Consider the following 20,133-nt stretch of genomic DNA (forward strand, 5'->3'; position numbering starts at 1 on the left):
GGTTACCTGCTCTCGTTTTTGAAGGTTATACAATGGGAAGGAGCTCCCATATTTCAGTCTAAATCTCCCCCTGTGAGCCCCGCAATAAACAGCCGATACATAAAATGCACACCCTGAGGGGACGGAACTTAATAGAAAAAATTCTATTAAAAGCCTACTACATAGCCAGGCCCTGAACCAGGCTCTTTACATAGGCTAACAATTCATCCTCTGAACAAGCCACTTAAGTAGGTATTATTAACCCCATTTTATAGACAAACTGAGGCTCAGACAAGTTAGTGACTTTACAAGACCCCACTACAAGTAAGCAGGGAAGGAAAAAACCCTTGATTTCTCTGACTCCCAAGCTCATGCTCTTGACCACTATAATGCTCTTACGAACATGAAGAATCCTATGATAGTGTCAACGACTACTGCACTTTTTAGGTCCAGGCTCCTGCAAAGAGCTATCAGGAGATCTTACAAAATTATTTGACAAAACATGCCAGCTGACCCTGTCTTTAGCTGCATGATCGGCCAAAACTTCCTTCTGATCATTTCAGGACATTTATTCCATTTCACAGCCTCAGCTGTAGGGAAAGAGAGTGGAGTCTCTCCCCTGTAGACTGGAGACCCCTGGCCTATTTATGAGTTCTCTATGTTGGGTTTCCTATGTTGGGTTTTCCTCAACCTAATCATTTAATTTCCTGCCACTCCAGGGATGACCACCCCACCCTGAGTGCAGGTAAGGCGAGCCTGTCATCCCAAGCATCAGCAGCTGGACATGTAAAGCCCAGCCTTTCAGAGCAGGGCATGGACTGCTCCACCTCACCAAGCAGAAGCGAGACATCGGCTGAACTGTTGTGTTCTCCCTGTGTGTCCACAAACATGTGCTCATTAGTGCCGCTCTCCATTACCTGTATTTTTAAAATAGCATTCCAGTGCTCGCTTCAGCAGCACATATACTGAAATAGCATTTCACTATGTGAACTAAGATATCACAAAATATGTATTATCTAGTACTATCCACTTATTTATTTACTCTCTTGTCTGTCTTCCCTCTGTAAGACGAAAGCTCCATGATGGCATGTCTTAGTCACCACTGTATCTCCAGCACCTAGACCAGTATCTGGCCTAGAGCAGGCACTAAACAAATATTTGAAGAATGGGACAAAAATTAATATTGTATGATAATAATAATGATCATTAACACTTTATATGCTTTATATTAACACTTTATATGTTTTTAATCCTTAATATACATTGGTCCATCAAATCCTCACAAGAACCCTAGTTTAAAGATGAAGAAATGGAGGCACAGGGAGGGTAAGTGATTTGCCCAAGGTCACAGCTGGCAAAGCCAGGATTTGAACCCTGGCAATCTTGATCAAAAGTCCCACTAGGCTAAATGGTCCTTATTAATGTTAATAACCACTAGGCTAAATGCCTCTTTTTAGTCCCCACCTTTTAAGAGGTGAGTAATAGATACAGGGAGACAGAACATGGGCTTTGGAATCAAACAGAGTAGGCTTGGAATTCCAAGTCTGACATTTCCTAGCCATGTGACCTTGTGTAAGTTATGTAAGCTACATGGTGCTCTTTCTTCAAAATGGGAATAAAAATACCTGCTTCCTAGAATTGTTGTGAGGTTTAATGAGATAACCTAAGTAAAGTTCTTTTGCAAAGTCTGACACGTACACAATAAAGGGCTGCCATTATTGTGATATATCATTGTTAACTGCGTGGTACAGAGAGCAAGTGACAAAGGAATCTAGAGGAAAGAAGAATTACTGAGGAATCACAGGTGAGTCACGGTGCTCAGGAAAAGTTTCACGTAAACAGACATACTCAAGACCTTCAACTTAAAAGTCACAGATTGTGGTTGGTAAGCAACAGGAGTGTCAAAACCAGTCTTCTTGATAAGGGGGCTTTGGGTCCAACACATCTCTCATAGGCTAGAGGTTAACAGTGCACCTGGTGAGACCCATTTATGGACAAGCTAACAGACATCCAACTATATCACTCAGTTAACAATTAATTACTGAGCACCTACTGAGCCAGGAAGAGAGATGAACCCAGTCCTGACTGTTGAGGTGGTGGTAAGACAGACAAATCAACAATTGATTATACCATGCGGAAGACCAATGATGGAAGGATGCCACAGTGCTAACAGAGGAGCTCTAACCCTGCATCACTCACACAATCTTTCCTGGGTGAGAAGTCACCTCCGATTTGTCTCATGAAGTCAGGTAAAGAAAAGCAGAAGTATGTTTGAGACCCAGGGATCGTTTGGGCATAAGTACAGAAGAGCATGGCACAGTTCCACAGTGGAGAATGAATGGAAGGCAGAGAGCTGCAGGATGGGAGGCTGGAAAGGAGGGCAGGGGCCAGGCCATGGAGGGTCTTCTGGGCCTGGTGAAGGTGGCAGGGCTTGCTCCTGGGCCATTAATCTAAAGTAGCCATCTCTGCGATCGCATCTCAACTCTGTGCCGGTAGCAATACACTGGTTCCCCGTGAAATGCGAACAAAACAGCACTGAGAAACAGAAAGAATACATTATTTTTTTAGGCTCCCTGCCGAATTTTCTTTGGGGCTCTATTTTCTTCCTGAATAGATCACAGGCATTTTTAGCACTAGTGTAGTTTATCACCACCTCATGATACTGTTCCCCCTTTGTGCTCTAAAGTCATTTTAAACTCAACTCTGTTCAGCAAATGTTACTCTCCCTTCCCCAGCACAGTACCCGAACAACTTGGTAAATAAATATTTGCTGAATTGGGCTGGATTCATTGAGTGACAACTATATAAGGTAACATTGTACCACTGGGCAAGGCTGGGTCCCAGGGGGAGGAGGGGATAAGAAGATGACTGTCACAGCACCCTCAATAAACTTGAACTTCTAATGATGCAAATGAGGCATGCATGACCATAACATGCACGCAAAAGCAGACTGCAGGGTGTTGCGTTCTTTCAGTGGTGGCCTATTCACATGGTGGGAGTCCGAATCCTACTCTCACAGCACTTTCACCAGATACTCAGTTCTTTGAGGGCAGTGGGCTATGTCTCCTTTACTAAGTCCTCAGAGACCACCAAATGGTAAGTGCTTAGTAAATATTTATCAAATGGATCTATTTAATCCTCACAACAACGCTGAGAGGGATAAATATTTTGCAGATGTGGAAACTGAGGCTCAAAGAGGTAATGTGACTTGCTTGAGGTTATAAGGTTAGTAAGTGGTATAGTAAAATTAACAACAACAATTATTATTTTAAATTCTAAGGAAGGCTACCCTTCACTTATCATTCTCCAAATGTCTCTGTCACAGGATTCTCTTTTTATACTAAAATGGAAAAAGTTCTCTCTGCCTGAATGAAACTTGAAGTTTATAATTTGAGTTCTTGAACTCCAGTTGGCTTTCCTTGCTGCCATTCTAGGAATTCCAAAAGGCATTGAATGGCTCTAGGACAGATAGATCTGCCACTTTGCAGGTAAAGACACTCTTTAGCACAAAGCTTCCCCAGTATTCTCCCATTCTCTCCCCAGTCACCAGGTAAGAATTAATCCAATTTCAATTCAGTTTAATAAATCTTTACTGAATGCCTACTATTTTCCAGGCACTTTTCTCAGTACTTCCAAAAATAAAATACTTAGTATGAGAGTCTTTATGCCTGTCCTCTTATGATTAAATCACATTTTACTTACTTTCATGCACAGAAAAATCTCAAGGGCAGGTAGCAAACCCTCAAGGGTAAAGACCAATTGAACCACCTATCCTTGTAGAGGAGTACAGTGCTAATACATAGCAGGCATCTTAATACATCTTCATGGAACTTTAAAATTTTGCTCTGGAAGTAGATCTGGGTTCAAATCGAATCCTTGCCCAATCAATTATTGGCTATATAACTTTAATTTACTTTCCAAAACCTCAGTTAGCTCATCCATAAAACAGGAAAATTAACATTTACCTTTTAAGGTTGTTCTAAGGATTAAAAGGGATGCTGTCTGACAGTGCCTGACTCATAGTAAGAGCTCAACAAATGAAAGCTTATTTCGTTATTTCTAGTCTCACATCTAGGTCACCTCCACTACTTATTACTGTCATTATTATCATTACTTTGCAGGTTCAGCTAAAATAGCTCGACAAAGGAATGAGATTTGCTACTTAATAAATATTGTAATTAATAGAAAGCCCCAACATACATCATGCAGACATTAACTTTCAAAGATTTAGAATACAATGTTCCACATTAAATCTAAAATAATCAGAAGTCATCCTTTCTTTAAAAATTTGGAAAATACTAGAGAATTTGCATTGCATAGCTCTGAAAAAAGTTGACTGGTTTTTTTCCCTTTGGATAATTCAGAGATCATTATCATCTAGAACAGTGTTTTACTAACCATGATCCAACAAAGTAAAAAAAATTAAGTAGTATATTGAACACAGCAACTTCATATCACAACTCAGAACATAGGTAACTGAAACAAAAGTTTCATGAAATAATGCCCTTGCTAAGTACCAGCCTCTGAAATTTTCATTTCTATTTCATTTGTTGTTTTAATTTTTAAAAATTCTGGTCAAGACTCAGTAAAACAATTTTAGGCAAACTAGAACTTAGTAATTTAACTAATATTGTTATCCTGTCTGTTCAAGTGTATTAAGGATATAGCTTAACTAATCCTCCCATCAAGCTATGAAGTTGTAGTAATTCTATTTTACATATTAAGAAACTGAAACACAGAAAGGTCAGGTGACTTGGACTAAATAGACTCCCACAAATTGATGACAGATCCAAGATTCACAAGTTTTCTAACTCTGCAATTCGGACTCTTTAAAAATATTATGATAATTCAACAAACATTTATTGTACCTATCACGTGCCCAACATTGAAATAAGAGAGGATTTGACGTGATCTCCACCCTCCAGGGCTCCCAGACTACCAGAGGAGACAAGCATGCCTCGGCACATGCACTTGGAAGTCTGAAGCGGGTACTTTTCTATTCTGGAGGAAATCAGTTTATTCCAAAACCACCACCATCCTCTCTCTGGCCACACATCCCACAAAATGAGCACTGGTACCTGTTGATGAGAGAATGCAGCAAACTCCTCTAATGGCACATTTCTTTATGATCTGAAATAAAGTGGATATTTTCCCTCCTACTGCTCTTTGGCATTGTAACCCTAAAAGCAATTCTCAGCGTGACTGTACCAATGAGTAGTATCATCATAACATCACACCGTGACCAGAAGAGTGCTTTAACGCCGATTCCCTCTAAATAACAAATATCTATTCTAGAAGCATCTTTATGGTGACTTCAACCTCTAAGAAATCATGATTAAATAAAGACAGGTCTCGACCCTGCTAAACCATCAGGAAACTCTAGTTTTCTGATCTAAGACATTGCATAGCTACCAATTAAAGTCAAAACCAAGTCAAAACATCCGAACCACCTTAAACCATAGCTTTTACCCATCTCTCTAGCTTCACCTTTACACATCCTATGCTGCACTCATACCAGACTACTTATTCCTTAAGTAATTTCCCACCTCTTGCTTTTACTCATACTCTTCCCTCCACACGGAAACCCCTTCGTCCTAATTCTTCTGCCTAGCCATCTTTCCTGGCTCCACTCCAATGGCATTTCCTCCAACAACAGCGAATGTCTCCCTCTTGTGCACATTGTACCTCCTCTGCTGAGACAATTTTCACATTCTGTCATGTCCTTACCCACTATATTAGAGTATGTTTAAAATACTGTGACATTCCAGGAGGCACCTAGAGTGTGGTTTATATGCAATAGACACACAATTGTGTTTGCTGATTCCACACTGAAAAACTTGATCTGAAAAAGGAATTGCTCCCCCTCGCTCCCCGAGAAGTAAACTTTGGCCAAGCTGGATGTATTCCCAAACACTCTGGATCTAGGACTGCTGATATTGCTAACTATGTAACCTAAGGCAGGCGGCCGAGCTTTATTTTCTATAAAAAGGGGTTAACAGTCCCTGCCCTAACTACATGAAAGAGATTAAGCGGCCATCACAGGGTCAAAATTATGCAACGTTAAGTGAATATGAGAAATGATCTCCATAGTCACAGATCCATTACAGCAAAACTGTGCTGAGAACAGCTGACGTTCTAGAAATGCAAACTTGCTCCTCTATTCTTGAACAACTGATAGTTCAGGAGCAGTACTGTTAAGATTATACCAACTGCAAGTCCGTGTCTCCAAAGTTCACCTGTTCAAGAGTTCTTACTAAAGCTCTTCTAAGCTAGAAGTCTTTTTTTATCTTCTTGCAGATAACCTTAAGCCAGAGGTGTAAAGCAAGAAGGAACTGAGATTCAAATATGGGCTTAAATATGGGTCACTTTTAAATAATGCAAACCCTTATCTGGCAAGGAGATCCTAAGAATATCTACCTGCTACTTCCCTGTCCATTCACCTGCTCAAATCACTCACCCAATCATCTCTTTTTGGTCTTTCATTAATAGGTATGAGATTTCCCTAGGACAAAATATGTGAAAATGTCTGTTACCTTCTCAAATTTAAGACCCTTTCTTCCACAGATATATTTCTGCCCATATAAACACAGTCTAAAAATCAACTGAGCTCTTCCAGAGAGCTTGCATACCACATACAAGGCTGCTTACAAAATCCTTTGATGAATCTTGCTGAAGCCTTGAAATAGATACATGTGGAAAGAGAAAAAGTTCAACTGTCTGTCTGTTTCACAGTAAAGGGTCTTTTTCATAGAAACACAGGACCTGCAAAATGGCACCTGGGGGATCAGATCAATTTATAATCCCTTCCCCTAGTTTTAAGTATTAAATTGAAGGAAAGAAAATTGCTCCCTTCACATCCTTCCTATGATCATATGAAGTGGAATTCAAAATCCACGACACTAAAACAGTAGTCTAAGGTTATGTTTCCAGTTTAATTCTTGAATCCTCGGAAGGGACTACTTGTGTTATTTCTTCATCCTCACTGGTGACAGCAACAGGTCCCAATTTAAAACAGTTTGTGAATTTATTATGTGCCTATTTATTTCCCCCTTCAGAACCTTGGGAAAGGTATAAACTAAATTAGGCTTGGCCTAACACCAGTCCTGACACCACCCATACCCCTTCCCATGTGTGTGTGATCAACAACTATGTCAAGCCCTTCCGGGTGATTTTCCTCCTTTCTCTTTTCTTCCTTTAAATGGGAGGCTAATCAATTGAGGGCCAGCATTCTGCTCCCATCTCCCACACCTCTCAGTCAATCCGATCACTTCTAGAGCTGTTTATACTGCCAAAGCCATCCATCATCTTGCCTCACCAAGCAGGAGAAGAAACACTGATGGCAAGTTAGAAAAACCTCATTAAGCCGGTTTCTACCTCAACCTCTTCCCCACTCCTTGAGAAACAGAACTTCAGAATTCAGCCTACTGGGGAAAAGAGGGATAGAGGAAAAAAAGCTGATGTGGTGAAGGGGAAAAATAGGTCCAAAGTAAGTTGGTTTCGGTGCCAAAGTCAAATAACTCACTCACTCACTCTATCTATCTTAGACAACAAAGATGAGATCATATCAATTAACCTTAACTTCTTTTTATTTTCTTTCTGGATGAGTTACGAAGTTCCTAACAGACTCTATCAAGAAATGGGAAAACAGCATCAATTAAAATTAATTTTATGTTCACCTTTTTTCTAATGACTAAATCCCGAGTTAATTCGAACTCCAAAGGAGATCATGGATGTACCTTGCAAAAACCTAGGAGAATATAGAAAACTTAATAAAGTCACACAATTCCAGGGAAGAACTGAGGGCTTGTTTATGTTTAAAAACCACTGTGTGTCAAACACAACCCCCATCCCCATGAGCTCTGGGGAGAGGATGGAGACCGTGAGGGTAGCATGCAATGTCACTTCTCCCCAGGACATCTGGCACGGAGGATAGAATGACTACAGACTGAAAGAGAGTGAACGTCCTCTAGGCACCTTTAATTTTCAACTCCTGTATGTGACTGGTGCCTTCAAATACTGTTTCTCATCTGATCTTCACAGAACCCCTGTGAGTCAGGCATTATCATTCCCATCTTAAAGATGAGGTAACTGAGGCTCAGAAAGCTCAAGTACCTCATCCGAGATCACCCTCTTACTATTCGGAAAAGTCAGGATTCTAACCCAAGTTCACCTGACTCAAGTCCTTTGCACGTCCTGGTTTCTTAAGACAAAGAGCAATCTTTCCAGAGGCTTGCCTGTACAGGCGCCCTGTGCAGGTCCTCCAAGCCCAAGGCAGACTTGTGGTTCCCTGGCCTCTGCTAACAAGAACATGGGAATAGTGGCATCTAGTTAGAAACAAATCTAATTTTTCTACACGTGCACCAGTTGATGTCATATGTTTTTAGTCCCATCTGTACACCGGCCCTCTGGTTTCTAATCACAATAACCAGGTTGGTTTCAGGTCTGGAATCTTTTCTGCCACAGAGACAATTAAAATATAATCAAGCTAAAAAGTTATCCTTCCCCAAAGCCACCTAAAACAGAGCAACTCCAAAATAAAACCAATTTACATATTTTAGCCCAAATTAAAAAGTAAAAGCTAAGGATTCCCTTTTAATATCCTGAATAATAAATGAATATTTATGTAAAGCTTCCTTTGGGGAACAGTTACTATAGGACAACTTTCCCAATACTATTCATAAATATCACTTTTGTTTTAGTGTTACAGTAAGAATCTGGACTTGTGGGAATTGTATTGTCTGTACCCAGTGTATCAACACAGATAATTAATATTGAAGACATGTACTATATCCAGAATTTTAGATGTGTGGTTGGCTGTATTACAAAAAGTAACATAAGAAAAGATGAGTCAAATCTGGTCAAAATCACAAATTACAGGGACTTAGTCGGTTACCCCATTTTAAGTGAGCACTTTCCTAATGAAAGTTTCATTAGTAAAGATTGCAAGTTCTCAGGCTTTCCACTACAGACTTTTAAATAGCACTTAGAGCTAAAGTTTATCATTAAAGCTGTATTTACTACTGTTGTATCTTCAAAGGGGGCACTAGAAAAAAAAGTTCAACTCAGTTATTTTTCATGTACAAATTAGAAAGCAAAACTCTAAAGGGTTTAGACTGGCAGGTTAGGAAAGCACAGGTTACTTGAGAAGCCATTACTGATACTTCCCAGGGCACATCGGGGGTCATGGCTGTCTATCTATACCACGCACGTATACACACTGCACACAGTATCTAGGTATGTATGACAAAGTAACTCTCCACTAGCAAATGTCAAGTTTGCACAGGGGTTATATCAACTGTACTTCCACACAACTAAAAAAAGTTTGCACAGGAGTATGCCAAGGAGGTCACTATCTTCTCAAATTGTCCCTGGCGAGTAACATGGGAAAAGTTATTCTAAGAGTCCTCTCTGTCAGAAGCAAGGCATTCTTATTTCTGTAAAATTAACAGGTTATCTAGCCAAGCTCCATGGGCAGCTGACGGCGGATAGACAAGTTCTTTTCAACTGTCCAAACTTTACCTTTTCCTAAGAGTGAAATCTGGATATATGGAACCTTATAGACAAAAATGCCCAGAACAGCTTTTATTTCTATCTTTTAGAGTCATGCATAGACTCTTATAAATACAAAAGGAAAAACACTAATGTACTTGAATGCTTCAACAGATCTTTTCCCATAATTTGACATAAACCTCATTGAATGACGTCCAACCTTAAAATCCCTCACCCAATTTTATCCCTACAGAGATTTAGCCTCTAATATATCTTTTGATTAGTGTCAGAAGAAATGGTGACTTTGAGTTCCGTGTTTCAAAGAAATGCACATAGTAAGTCTTCAACAAATATTTCTTCATCCAACAACAAATGATAGCCAGCCTCCACTATGAACACAGTTGGCAAAATAATGTCAAGGGCTAGTTGTTCCAAGAAAGTAGACAATAGAAGGTTTAACTGACTCAGAATGAGCAGGAGTAGATTCAATGCCACAAAGTGCAAAACAGAGGAAGCCTCCACGCTGTGGTGTGTTTTTCAGAATTGGCCATCTTGACTGGAATTGTTTCTCTGCTTCCTCATATCCTGCAAAAAGAACTAAACCTCTTATAGAAGAAATACTTATGAATTACTACATTTTTATAGCTTCAAAATGAATAATTAAGAAGTGAACTTTGATTTTAAATGTTATTTTCAAACCGAGAGTCCAAGAAAAGTTATTTTCAGGAGAGACCTATGACTTGTAATTTTTGTCCATTAAAAAAAAAAATCACATATGCTATTTTTGTGTTTTACTTTTGTGGTTAAAAATAAGGCTTTCCAAGAACAACAAAAAAAAAAATTCAACTACAACAATTACACTGACCTTATTTCTTCAACATTTTACTGCTTTTTCAACCAAAATTTATTTAAGAATTCCTTTATGGCATTCAGCATTTCTTGATCCTTGTACAGGGGGATCCACATTGGGGGGAAAATATTTCTGGTGTTTAATACAATGAAGATGTGAATAACGTTCTTCGCCAAAGCAAAAATGGTCAGTGCTAAAATGGTCTGGCAAAAGGTAAAAATCTCAGGAGTTGGGAGAGGGCACGGGGAGAGACAGAGATAAAGAGACGGGGAGGGGAGAGAGAAAGAGAAAGAGAGAGAGAGAGAAAGCCAGCAGCCTATTAGGAGCACTGACCCTGCATAAGTTATTTCTTAATGAATGTACAAGGAACAGCATAAATATTACCACTAAGCAGAGTGGATGTGAACATCCAAAGCAAGCTAGCTGGCTGATTGCTTTCTCATTTTTTGTTCTTTTGTAACAATTTCATTTCCAAAGTGCTTGATTTCTATGGCTGATGCTCCAAAGCTATTGTGAGCACACTGCCTGAATGCTTAATGAACTAAACAACAAAATGGCTCATCTTGGGTGCCCCCAGCTAGCATCCCAAACTGGATATAATTAAAGGTGTGAACAAGCAAGCAAAGAAGTAATGAACCTGCAAAGTCAAGGTTCTGAGAAATTATTGGGCAACCTACACTGCACCAGTTCAGATTTATCACTCATTATATCTTATACCGGCAAGGTGCAGGTCCACATGTTGGTACCCCTCTCCACTCTTGTCCTCCAGCTTTCTTTCTTCTTTCCACTTCTAGATGGCTAACTTATGACAATTACTGCTTGTGACAACTCCCACCCACCCACAGATCACCTTTCTTTGTACACTTAAAAAGCTGCTGACCTATAAAAAGCCCTCTACCCTTAAAACACACTGAGATTTAAAAAATACAAGGATGTTCCTAAAACACACACACACACTCACAAAATGAAGTACGAGAAGCTAACACAGCCACGCTACCTCCTCCTTGTTTTTACCAATGGTTAAAGATTAGGTGCAAATGCTCCCAAAGAAAACAAAATTCTCATTTCACATATACATATATTTTAATTTGAACCCAACCCCTTGATTGACAGGGTAGCTTCTAGTTCACAAATATTGTTATGGATTTACACATTTATGGTTTCTCAAGTGGCAACTAAAGAAAGGTGTTTGGTCTAATGGTCTGTGGGCTCTAGATATATCTTTTTCATGAATTTTTGTATTTTTCTAATAAAGGAACTTGGAATTTGTGAGGAGGAGAAGCCCCTTCTTAGGGGAAAACAGCCCAGTTTGGTTTTCTTTCCATTTTTAGATGCGCATATACTTGCAAGTATATATACACATTTGGTAATACCAAAAGAGGAAAACCTAAGACAGGTGCAGGATTCCAGAAACACAAATGCTTACAATGATACACACACACACACACACACACACACAGTCCCTCTCTCTCACATACACATATCTATCAAAAGGATAGGAGATGGATAGTGGGCAATAAAAGGTTGACTTCACTTTCAAAAGGGGAATTGGCCAGCTCTGTACAACACAGCCCATCTACTGGAAAATAGTAAGATAAAAGCTTGAGACTGTTTATGTCCCCTCATACCCCCCAAATTCCCAATGACATTGGGAAAAAATACTGCATTGCAGCATTTGCCAGTCCATACTCATGTGTCTAGCATCTGCTGGCCAGCTCACCAACAAATGTACATATTAAGTGTCCAGGCATATAAATTAAGTGCCTGGTGGCCACAGATCATTGAAACTGATGAAGAAATTTGTCAAGGCCAAAGGACTTCTGTCTATGTACAATGACCTCTATCAAGACCGCCATTCCTTACTTGCGGCACACACTGATAATTTGCTTCAGCCTTTTTTTAATTAAAATAAGGCATTAAGAAGCCAAGGGCTAACTGAAGCAGCATATCAACATATCTCCTCATAGACGGAGTAGTTTTTGATCTACATATAGGAGGAGAATCCACCCACAATAAGGAAATAAGAGCAAAGGGAAGAAATCAAACCAAAGAAAAGAACTTGCCCTGAGGAAACCCTTTTCATTGTCAGTGGTAACTCTTATTTGAGTAAAACACCTTGATTCACTTACAAATTCTTTTAGAGATATTAAACACACACACACAAAGCACCATTCATGCAATGATTTCCAGATTTAAAATTTCAAATAGATTATCCCCAGTAGAAATGCTAAGTTTAAAATATGTGAAGTCTAACATGTCTCAAACCCTATTTCAAGAGTTTTAATACTAAAGTGTGTAGCTCATTTTCTTTCTCTTTCTTTAAAAAAAATTCTATTGTTATTACCTCACAACAATCTGGACATCCTCTTATAACAAAATCCTTGAATATTCAAAGGACCAAGGAAGGGCTATAGGGAGAGAAAAAAGTTTTAAGGCTTTGGAAAACTATCAGACAGAAGCAAGCTCATCTATACCTGGCCAGGAGGATGACTTGAATGAATGGCAGTTAGGAATGAATGGAACTGAGATCACAAATGAATGGTTAAGTTGCTTGTTAGTTTTTTTAAACAGGATATTAAAATTGTCCTATAAATCAATGATTTTCAAAGAAATTTTTCAGCTATTTCCCCACCTATGTTCATTCAAAATTTTAAATATTAAATGATTTAACTATTATATTTCAATGAGATACAAGAATATTCTGATCATTAAAACTGTGATGTAGTCAGGTGTTTTTCGCAGAAATATTTCCAATCAGATTTCATTTCTTAATAAATGCACACTCAGCCTTGTGCTTCCGTAAAGACACACCTCCACATGCAGGTAGTAGGTATTAATATTTTTAAGACAAAGAAGCGAGAAAGGTCAGCAGTAGAACCACGTGTCTTTTTTACAACCCAAGCCAAGGTGACAGTTCCTACAGAAATTATTTTCCCCTTAACTAAAATATGCAGAAAAATTCTCAGAAAAAAATAAATTTGAGATAATCAGAAAACTATTCTATTTTTTAATAACAACATATGTTTACACACTCAAGATATGAGAGTAAGAGGTTCAAGTGTATGACAAAAAATATAAGTTTATTTTTTTTTAATACTTCAATAGTCAAAACAAATTTTTAAAATCCCCCAATAAGAAGACAAAACAAAAAGAAGCATCTGCAAGGAAGAAAGAACGGGAGGGGTGCAGAGATATGCAATGGAGAGAGTAAAAATTAAGAGTACTTTCAATAAAGCCAATTATATTTCCTAACCTTTTAGCATATTTCAGTGTCTTTTAATCTCTCATTCTGGGGCTTAAAATTATCACATACTTAATTTGTCTCTCCAGAAGAAACCGTAATAGATCATCGTTTCAGTTGTTTCTATGCTACCTTCTATTCACCTAAGTAATATACCTTTCAGTCCTTCTGGTACCCACCATCATAAGAAAAAGAGACTACTAGTAAAGCACACTTTGAAAGAGAAAAAGCAAGAGATGCCTGTCACCCGTGCACACATGGGTCCCAGACGTTCAGAGACGCTGGAAAAAAAATCAGCTTTTCACTCAGTTTATGCCAAGACCAGGACCAAATGCTGAACGGAAGGCAGTGGTTGCAAGGGTGCAGCCTGATGGATCTTGTGGCTGGAGGCATGGAGAGGGAGGCGAAGCAGAAGACTAGAATAGAGCTTTCCATTTATTATTTTAAAAAGTAATTTCTACTCGGGGTATAAAATGAGAAATACAATGAACTCCCCGGAACTGTAGTATCAATATCTGATTTAGGAAAAACACCAATACCACCTAGCACAAGATCATTGCTTAGGGTAAATGTATTCTACCTACATTTCTCCTATGGATATTTGCTGGAAATTTCTAAGAAATCATTTGCAGAACGTATCAGCTGTGGGAGTTCACTATTATGCTTCCGTCAACTTCATTCAATATAATTTACATTTTTTTCAAATGGCCTCACAGGATTCCTTGCGATTTTTGCAGCACAATTTCACAGCAGGGAAAAGGGGGAAAGAGAGAGAGGGAGAGAGAGAAAAAAAAGCAAGATTCCCTACCTCCCTTCCCCCTCTCCTTCTCTCTCTGTTTTTTAAACCAAAAAAAAAAAAAAAGAAAAAACACACACACACACACACACAACAGGGGAGACAGAACAGATGCTTAAAAATAGATTTCTAAAAATCACTGTAAACCAGAGTTAGAAATGTAATTAACACCTATTTATAAAGAATAATTAAAGTTGGGCCGGCCACAAAGAACAGCAAAGATAATCAAGGTCCTGTCCCCCCCACCCCCCCGCCTTTTTTACACTGTTTGCAGTGTGTTCTCATGATAGCCACCTGCTCCCTACCCGGCTTTTCCTCTGTTCGTTTCCCCGGCAACCTTTCATTGGGTTTTCCTCCCAGCTATCGCTTTCAGTTGGGCTGCTCGGTCTAATCTTATTTGTTTTACACCCATCAAAACAAGCAGCCAGACAAAGGCAATCCGCTAAGAATGGGAAAAAGACCACAGCTTTGTTATAACATCTATGCAGAGCGAAAAGTCCTCCCCAGGCTTTTCTAGCAAAAAATAAGTGAGATGGATATGAATTTACAGCCTCCCCCCATACCAAGCTTTGAAACCCTGTGAAAGCTATGGCTAGTGAAATTCAAAGTCAAAGTGGGCACTCGTGGCATCTGATCGTGCCATTTTGTGCCATATCTTCAGGGTCAACATCAGGCAACAGGAGCGGCACTCAAGGAGTTTCCCTGCTTCTTTTTTTTTTCCAGAAAAAGATGATGCTAAAAATAGATTTACTACTTTGGCAGAAAGGTTTTCTACTTCCCCTTCTACATCCAAAAGTCCTGTTCCACAATTGCATCTGCTGGTACTGAACCTCACCTCCTCCACCCCTCATTCCCAGCCTTCCCCATCACTCCGAGTAGGAGACTGAAAAAAGAAATGTGCCTTTAACTTTAACAGTCGTGCAATTCTGTTGAAAGCTCACAGAGGCGGTGGACACGCCAGCCAACAGCGATGGTGACACTGTGATTGTCAAAAAAGACACCAACCTTGCTTGGCTAAAATGTGTGTTCGATAAAAGAGGCAGTGTGTGTGCCTTGTGTGCGTGCAGTGCCATTATACTTGGAGATGGAGTCTGGATTTCAGAAAAGAGAGACACTAATAAACACACACATACACACACAAACGATCTGCACAGTGATTTACGATGCACAGTCCACCATCCTTATGCGCGCGCACGAACACACACACACACACACACACACACACACACACACACACACACACGGCTGGAACCTCCAAGCTGTCTTCCTCTTTTCACTTACCATCTTCAAGCCATTCCACTCCATCTGTGATCAGAAGAAGATGGACCCTCACACAGTGTGTCAAAAGCGGAAAGGAACGTTATGTAAAAGCTGACATTCCTTCTTACAGAGCTGCTGCCCAGAGAAGGAAGCAACAACTCAACACGCCAGGCACCGCTACACATACAAGCCGCCTCCTCTTTTTTATGAGGTCATGACAGGAAACTCTTTGAAATACAAGATGCAGCATTTACTGAAGCCCAAATAAATCACTCTCTTTGCCGTTTTGAATGCGCAGCCCCCCGAAACACAACTGCCCATGTCAACGTTCAGTATTCAGGAGCTGCCTCTCAAGGTTTAAATTTCCAGCACGGAAATGGAGAGATTCCTAAGCCCGCGGCAGCCACCTCGAGCCCCACAAAACCGAGGAGGCGCACAGACAAACCCCCTCTCCCTTACAAAAAGAAAATCCTTCTTTTGCCATTATGGTCTCAGGTAATATAACCTATTTCAACAAACCAGCAATTATTTCAGCCCACCTCCCCTTCCCCACCCCCACCTTTATGTTGAAGGGAAAATTGACAATGACCTGTTAAAAATGACAATCTATTTCCCAACTGCTTTTCAATAAAAGGACCTACCCGCACTCTCTACACAAAAGAGATAGTAAATGTAGGAACCAAACAGCAGCAGAGAACTGAAGTCTTGTGCAAGCATAAGACTGGTCAAGGTGGATATGCTTTTCTCCCCTCCAGCGGCACAAACAACAGATTATAAATCTAGTCATACCTACCATAACCATTCTTATTGGCAAATATTGGGTCTCGCAGAGCTTCGACTCTTCTGTTAAAATTTGCAAAGATTTCAGAATATATTTTTAAAATGACTACTATTGTTATATATTTTTAAAGATCCACAAAACACAGTGTGGATGACTGTAAAGTAAATCAATTATTTTGGGGGGATAGGGGGAGAGAAAGAAAAATAAAAGAAATAAAAGGAGCAGTGAGCTGAAACCCCTGATTCTAGGATGTAGATAAGAACAACTGAACAGAGCCTTGCTGAAATTGGCTCGAAGCTTCCCCTTTTTACATCCATTTATGGGACCATCTGTCAGCTGAAGCCAGGATCTGATTGGCTGCGGAAACGAAGGGAGGCGTTGCAACATCAGGTGCTATTTAAATTAGCTACTGCCAGATTGACGATGTTAATGATTTGGTGACCTCTACAACAACAGAGACCAGATTTCTGAACTGCTTCTTGTGTCTGGTAATTAAGGCCAGGCTGAAGCAACACAGCCATACTTGTATATTTACCTTTTCCTTCCTCCCAGCTCAAAAGTACTGTAACAACTGCAGGTCACTGGCGGCTTGCAAACCTTAACAGTGGGAGTGTTCTCCCTTTCCCCTGTCCTGAGGGCTGTATCACCCCACCCCTCTGACTGAGCGCTTTTCCCTTATAGAATGTTTTCAACCACCTTATCTTTTTCGACAGTTGCTTTCTAGCAAAATGCATATTTAATGACCTGCCTCTGGGCTTAAAGATACAACAAAAGCACTTTAATGTGCTAATATATCTACATTTTAACTTTATTATTCCCCAATATTGCTGATTTTTAGTGAGCAATGCTCCTTCTGCAGCTAATATGGCCAGCGTTTCAAAAGAAAGCAAGTTTGAGATCAGGCTTGCTCTGTTAACTAGGTTCATACAAGTTTGCTTCAGAAAACTACTTCCTAATAAACAAAAAAGAAAAAAAGCTGTGGGGGAGAAGGGGGGCAGCTGTCAGCCTCTACCTTTCTGCCTTCTGCCTGAGCTTTTCAAAACAGAGAATGATGAATGATTTATTTAAATGAATTTATTTCTCAACTTGGATAGGAGCATGATCTGAATTTTTAAAAATCCACTAAAATACATTCTTTCTTTGCTTTCTCTACTGCTTCAGAGAAAGGTAAAACATACTTTTGACAACAGCCTCATTTCATAACCGGTACAGGGTGCTCATCTTGCTTAACTGAACACGTGATTTTGCTTCTCTCCTTCCAAGGATGTCTTTTTTCTTTGGCCTCTTAAAAGACTTGCAAAGAGACATTTAGCAAGTGTGTGGTGATGTATACAGTTTGTCTGCCCATTTTATACATTTCATAACCGCTATGCTACCAAGCCTTTAGTAGTATAGTTTTTTGTTCTAGTTTGGGTTTTGAAGTGGCTTATCTGAGGAGTTTATGTTTTACTTTAACCCCAAAGGCTAATTTATCACGATTTATTTAATTCATAATTTAGTCAATTTGTTCCTCAATAAATACACAGAGGTAACACATATTACTAAAGACATAATTTATCATAATTTTTCATCTTTGGCTGGAGTCGACAGCGGGATGGGATTGGGCCAAGTGGAAATATAGGCCGAAAATCGTGCTATGCTCTAGGCTTCAAAGTCCAAGAATAAATGGGTCTGTGAAAAATTATTATAAAAGAAAACAACCTTTACATTAGAAAATTAAAGCTATTTTCTCCAAGCTACTATTTCATGAACACACATACAAATATACATATATATACACACTTTAAAAATACAGATACACCATAAAACAGTATCTGTTGGGTATACAACATGAGCTATTAGACTTGAATATAAATAAATTCAGCTATTAGAAATGAAAGTACGTGAAATAGAAAAGTAGAAATGTTAAAACTATGATCCCATCAAGTGGAACACTACTGAATTAAGTAAACTTTTAAAATAATTTCTTGAACAAATGTATAAAGAGTCCTACAAGTCACAATAGTACTACAGTATCCCTTGAACTGTGTATGAAGGACAAATTCACAGGTTAAGTGCTCTAAAGAGCTCAACATACGTACACAGGTCAGGTACAGGTGCCCCAAATCAACAACAGAAACTCTGAGTACGATCTCACCAATATCAAAATACTGTGAAAAGTAAACATGAACACAATGCTGACTAACACACAAATAAAAACAGCTCACTGGGAATAAAAATATTTACTGTGTATTTCTCTGGAGGTTTTAAAAGTCAGAATTTCTTAAAACCCCTTTCTTCCATCCATACTAATTTCAGCACACTTAGTGAGCCATAAATTAACATTAGGGATATCAAAAGATATTCTGGCCAGTTTTCCAAAATAGTAACTGTATATTACAGTATAAACAATTAGCTGGTTTTGCTAGGCTAAAAATCCATGCAGTTTGTATATTGATCACTTTTCCAAAAACCTCCACTCTAAAGCCTTTCAACGGAATCCTCAAACAAATGCACAAATGTCCTCAGAGGCCTTTTCTCTAAAGACAAAGGCAGAATCCTATTGTTGGGAAAAGTCAACCTTATTATTGCGTTTCCAGTAGTACCATTCATCTTTCAGAGTGAGGGGCTGACCGCTACATTAGTGGTGTGACATTTGTAAAGCAACAGATTCTTAACATATTATCTCAAGAATCAGGCAGGCGAGTCTCCCAGTCATGCATGATATTTTTTTTCCGCCACAATCCTCCACCACCACAGAAAGAAACTTGTCTCACTCAAGCAGCTAAGGCAACCTAAAAATGATATCCCAGAGCTGTGGGGCTGCCAGTGCCGCTGTATCCTTCTTACCATAAATGAGCAGTTTCTTGACTCATTAAAAACAATTTCCCTTAAAAGAAGTAATCTCATATCAGTCAGCCCCTCGCCACCATGCACACATCCCAAAGGTTGCAGATATCTCAGCATCAGTCGCCGGCAGCCAGCTTTCCCACACAGAGTCCAGATGGACTGTACCAGAAGCCAATTCAGCGTTAATAACTACCTACTCCGCGCAGTGGAGAAGCCTTACGTGGCACAATGGGCTAGGAAACAGCAGCCGGCTGAAACTGCAAATAAAAAAAGACAACCAAATTCTCCAAAAGCACCGAAAGGAAGGAACACAAATGGAAGCGTGAATTCTATTTCCTTGACTTCAGTGAGAAGAAAAAGAAAGAAAGAAAGAAAGAAAAAAGAAAGAAAGAAAGAAAGAAAGAAAAGAAAGAAAGAAATAGAATCCTTCATAAACACAGGAAAAAAATGAAGGGGGAGGGAAACAGATGCTGCCCAGAAAAAAGTGACAAAATATTACCTCATTATTTAACAAAGCAGCATTAAGCGTCCTGCTGATTTCAAACATCTTGCCACAGATTTTGTTTTAAGAGAAACAGATAGAATCCTTTGCAAATCACTCCGTCTGCAAAGGGTTCTTCAATTTTCTGGCGTGCCACGGAACAGTCAATATATTATTTCCCTAGAGTTCGCACATTAAAACCTCTAGTCAGTGAGCTGAATTTTCCCCTTATCTCACACACAGTAGACGCCTGTTATATGTACTGCTCTCTTTGCAAGAGCAGCCTGCCCCAAACATGGCTGGTGTTTCAACTACTCTTTAAAGTAACAGTTCACTGTATAACCACCAGGTGGGTAGAGTGCACAGATTCAAATGAACCATCTTAAAAGACTTTTTTTTTTCCCCTTGGAACAGCTTTTGGGTGTAG

The 20,133-nt window shown here is 39.4% G+C and overlaps 1 protein-coding gene across 7 annotated transcripts in view; it reads right to left on the reverse strand.

The window, feature by feature from the left end:
- Positions 1–19,772, reverse strand: part of ELAVL4 (ELAV like RNA binding protein 4) — a gene marked incomplete at both ends in the record, with an annotated part of 86,298 nt that extends 66,526 nt beyond the window's left edge. For 3 of the 7 annotated variants that reach the window (XM_082833368.1, XM_082833367.1, XM_082833366.1), the window contains one exon: positions 19,725–19,772. In XM_082833368.1, the coding sequence (XP_082689494.1) occupies positions 19,725–19,772 (48 nt within the window). Of the gene's footprint in view, positions 1–15,636; positions 15,801–16,408; positions 16,461–16,659; positions 16,784–19,225; positions 19,343–19,724 lie in introns of those variants that run through there. The other 4 variants (XM_082833365.1, XM_082833364.1, XM_082833362.1 and 1 more) reach the window with 3 other exon arrangements.
- Between the last annotated feature and the right edge of the window lie 361 nt (positions 19,773–20,133).

This window comes from Leucopleurus acutus (assembly GCF_964270905.1).
Source record: "Leucopleurus acutus genome assembly, chromosome: 2".
Taxonomy (NCBI): Eukaryota; Metazoa; Chordata; class Mammalia; order Artiodactyla; family Delphinidae; genus Leucopleurus; species Leucopleurus acutus.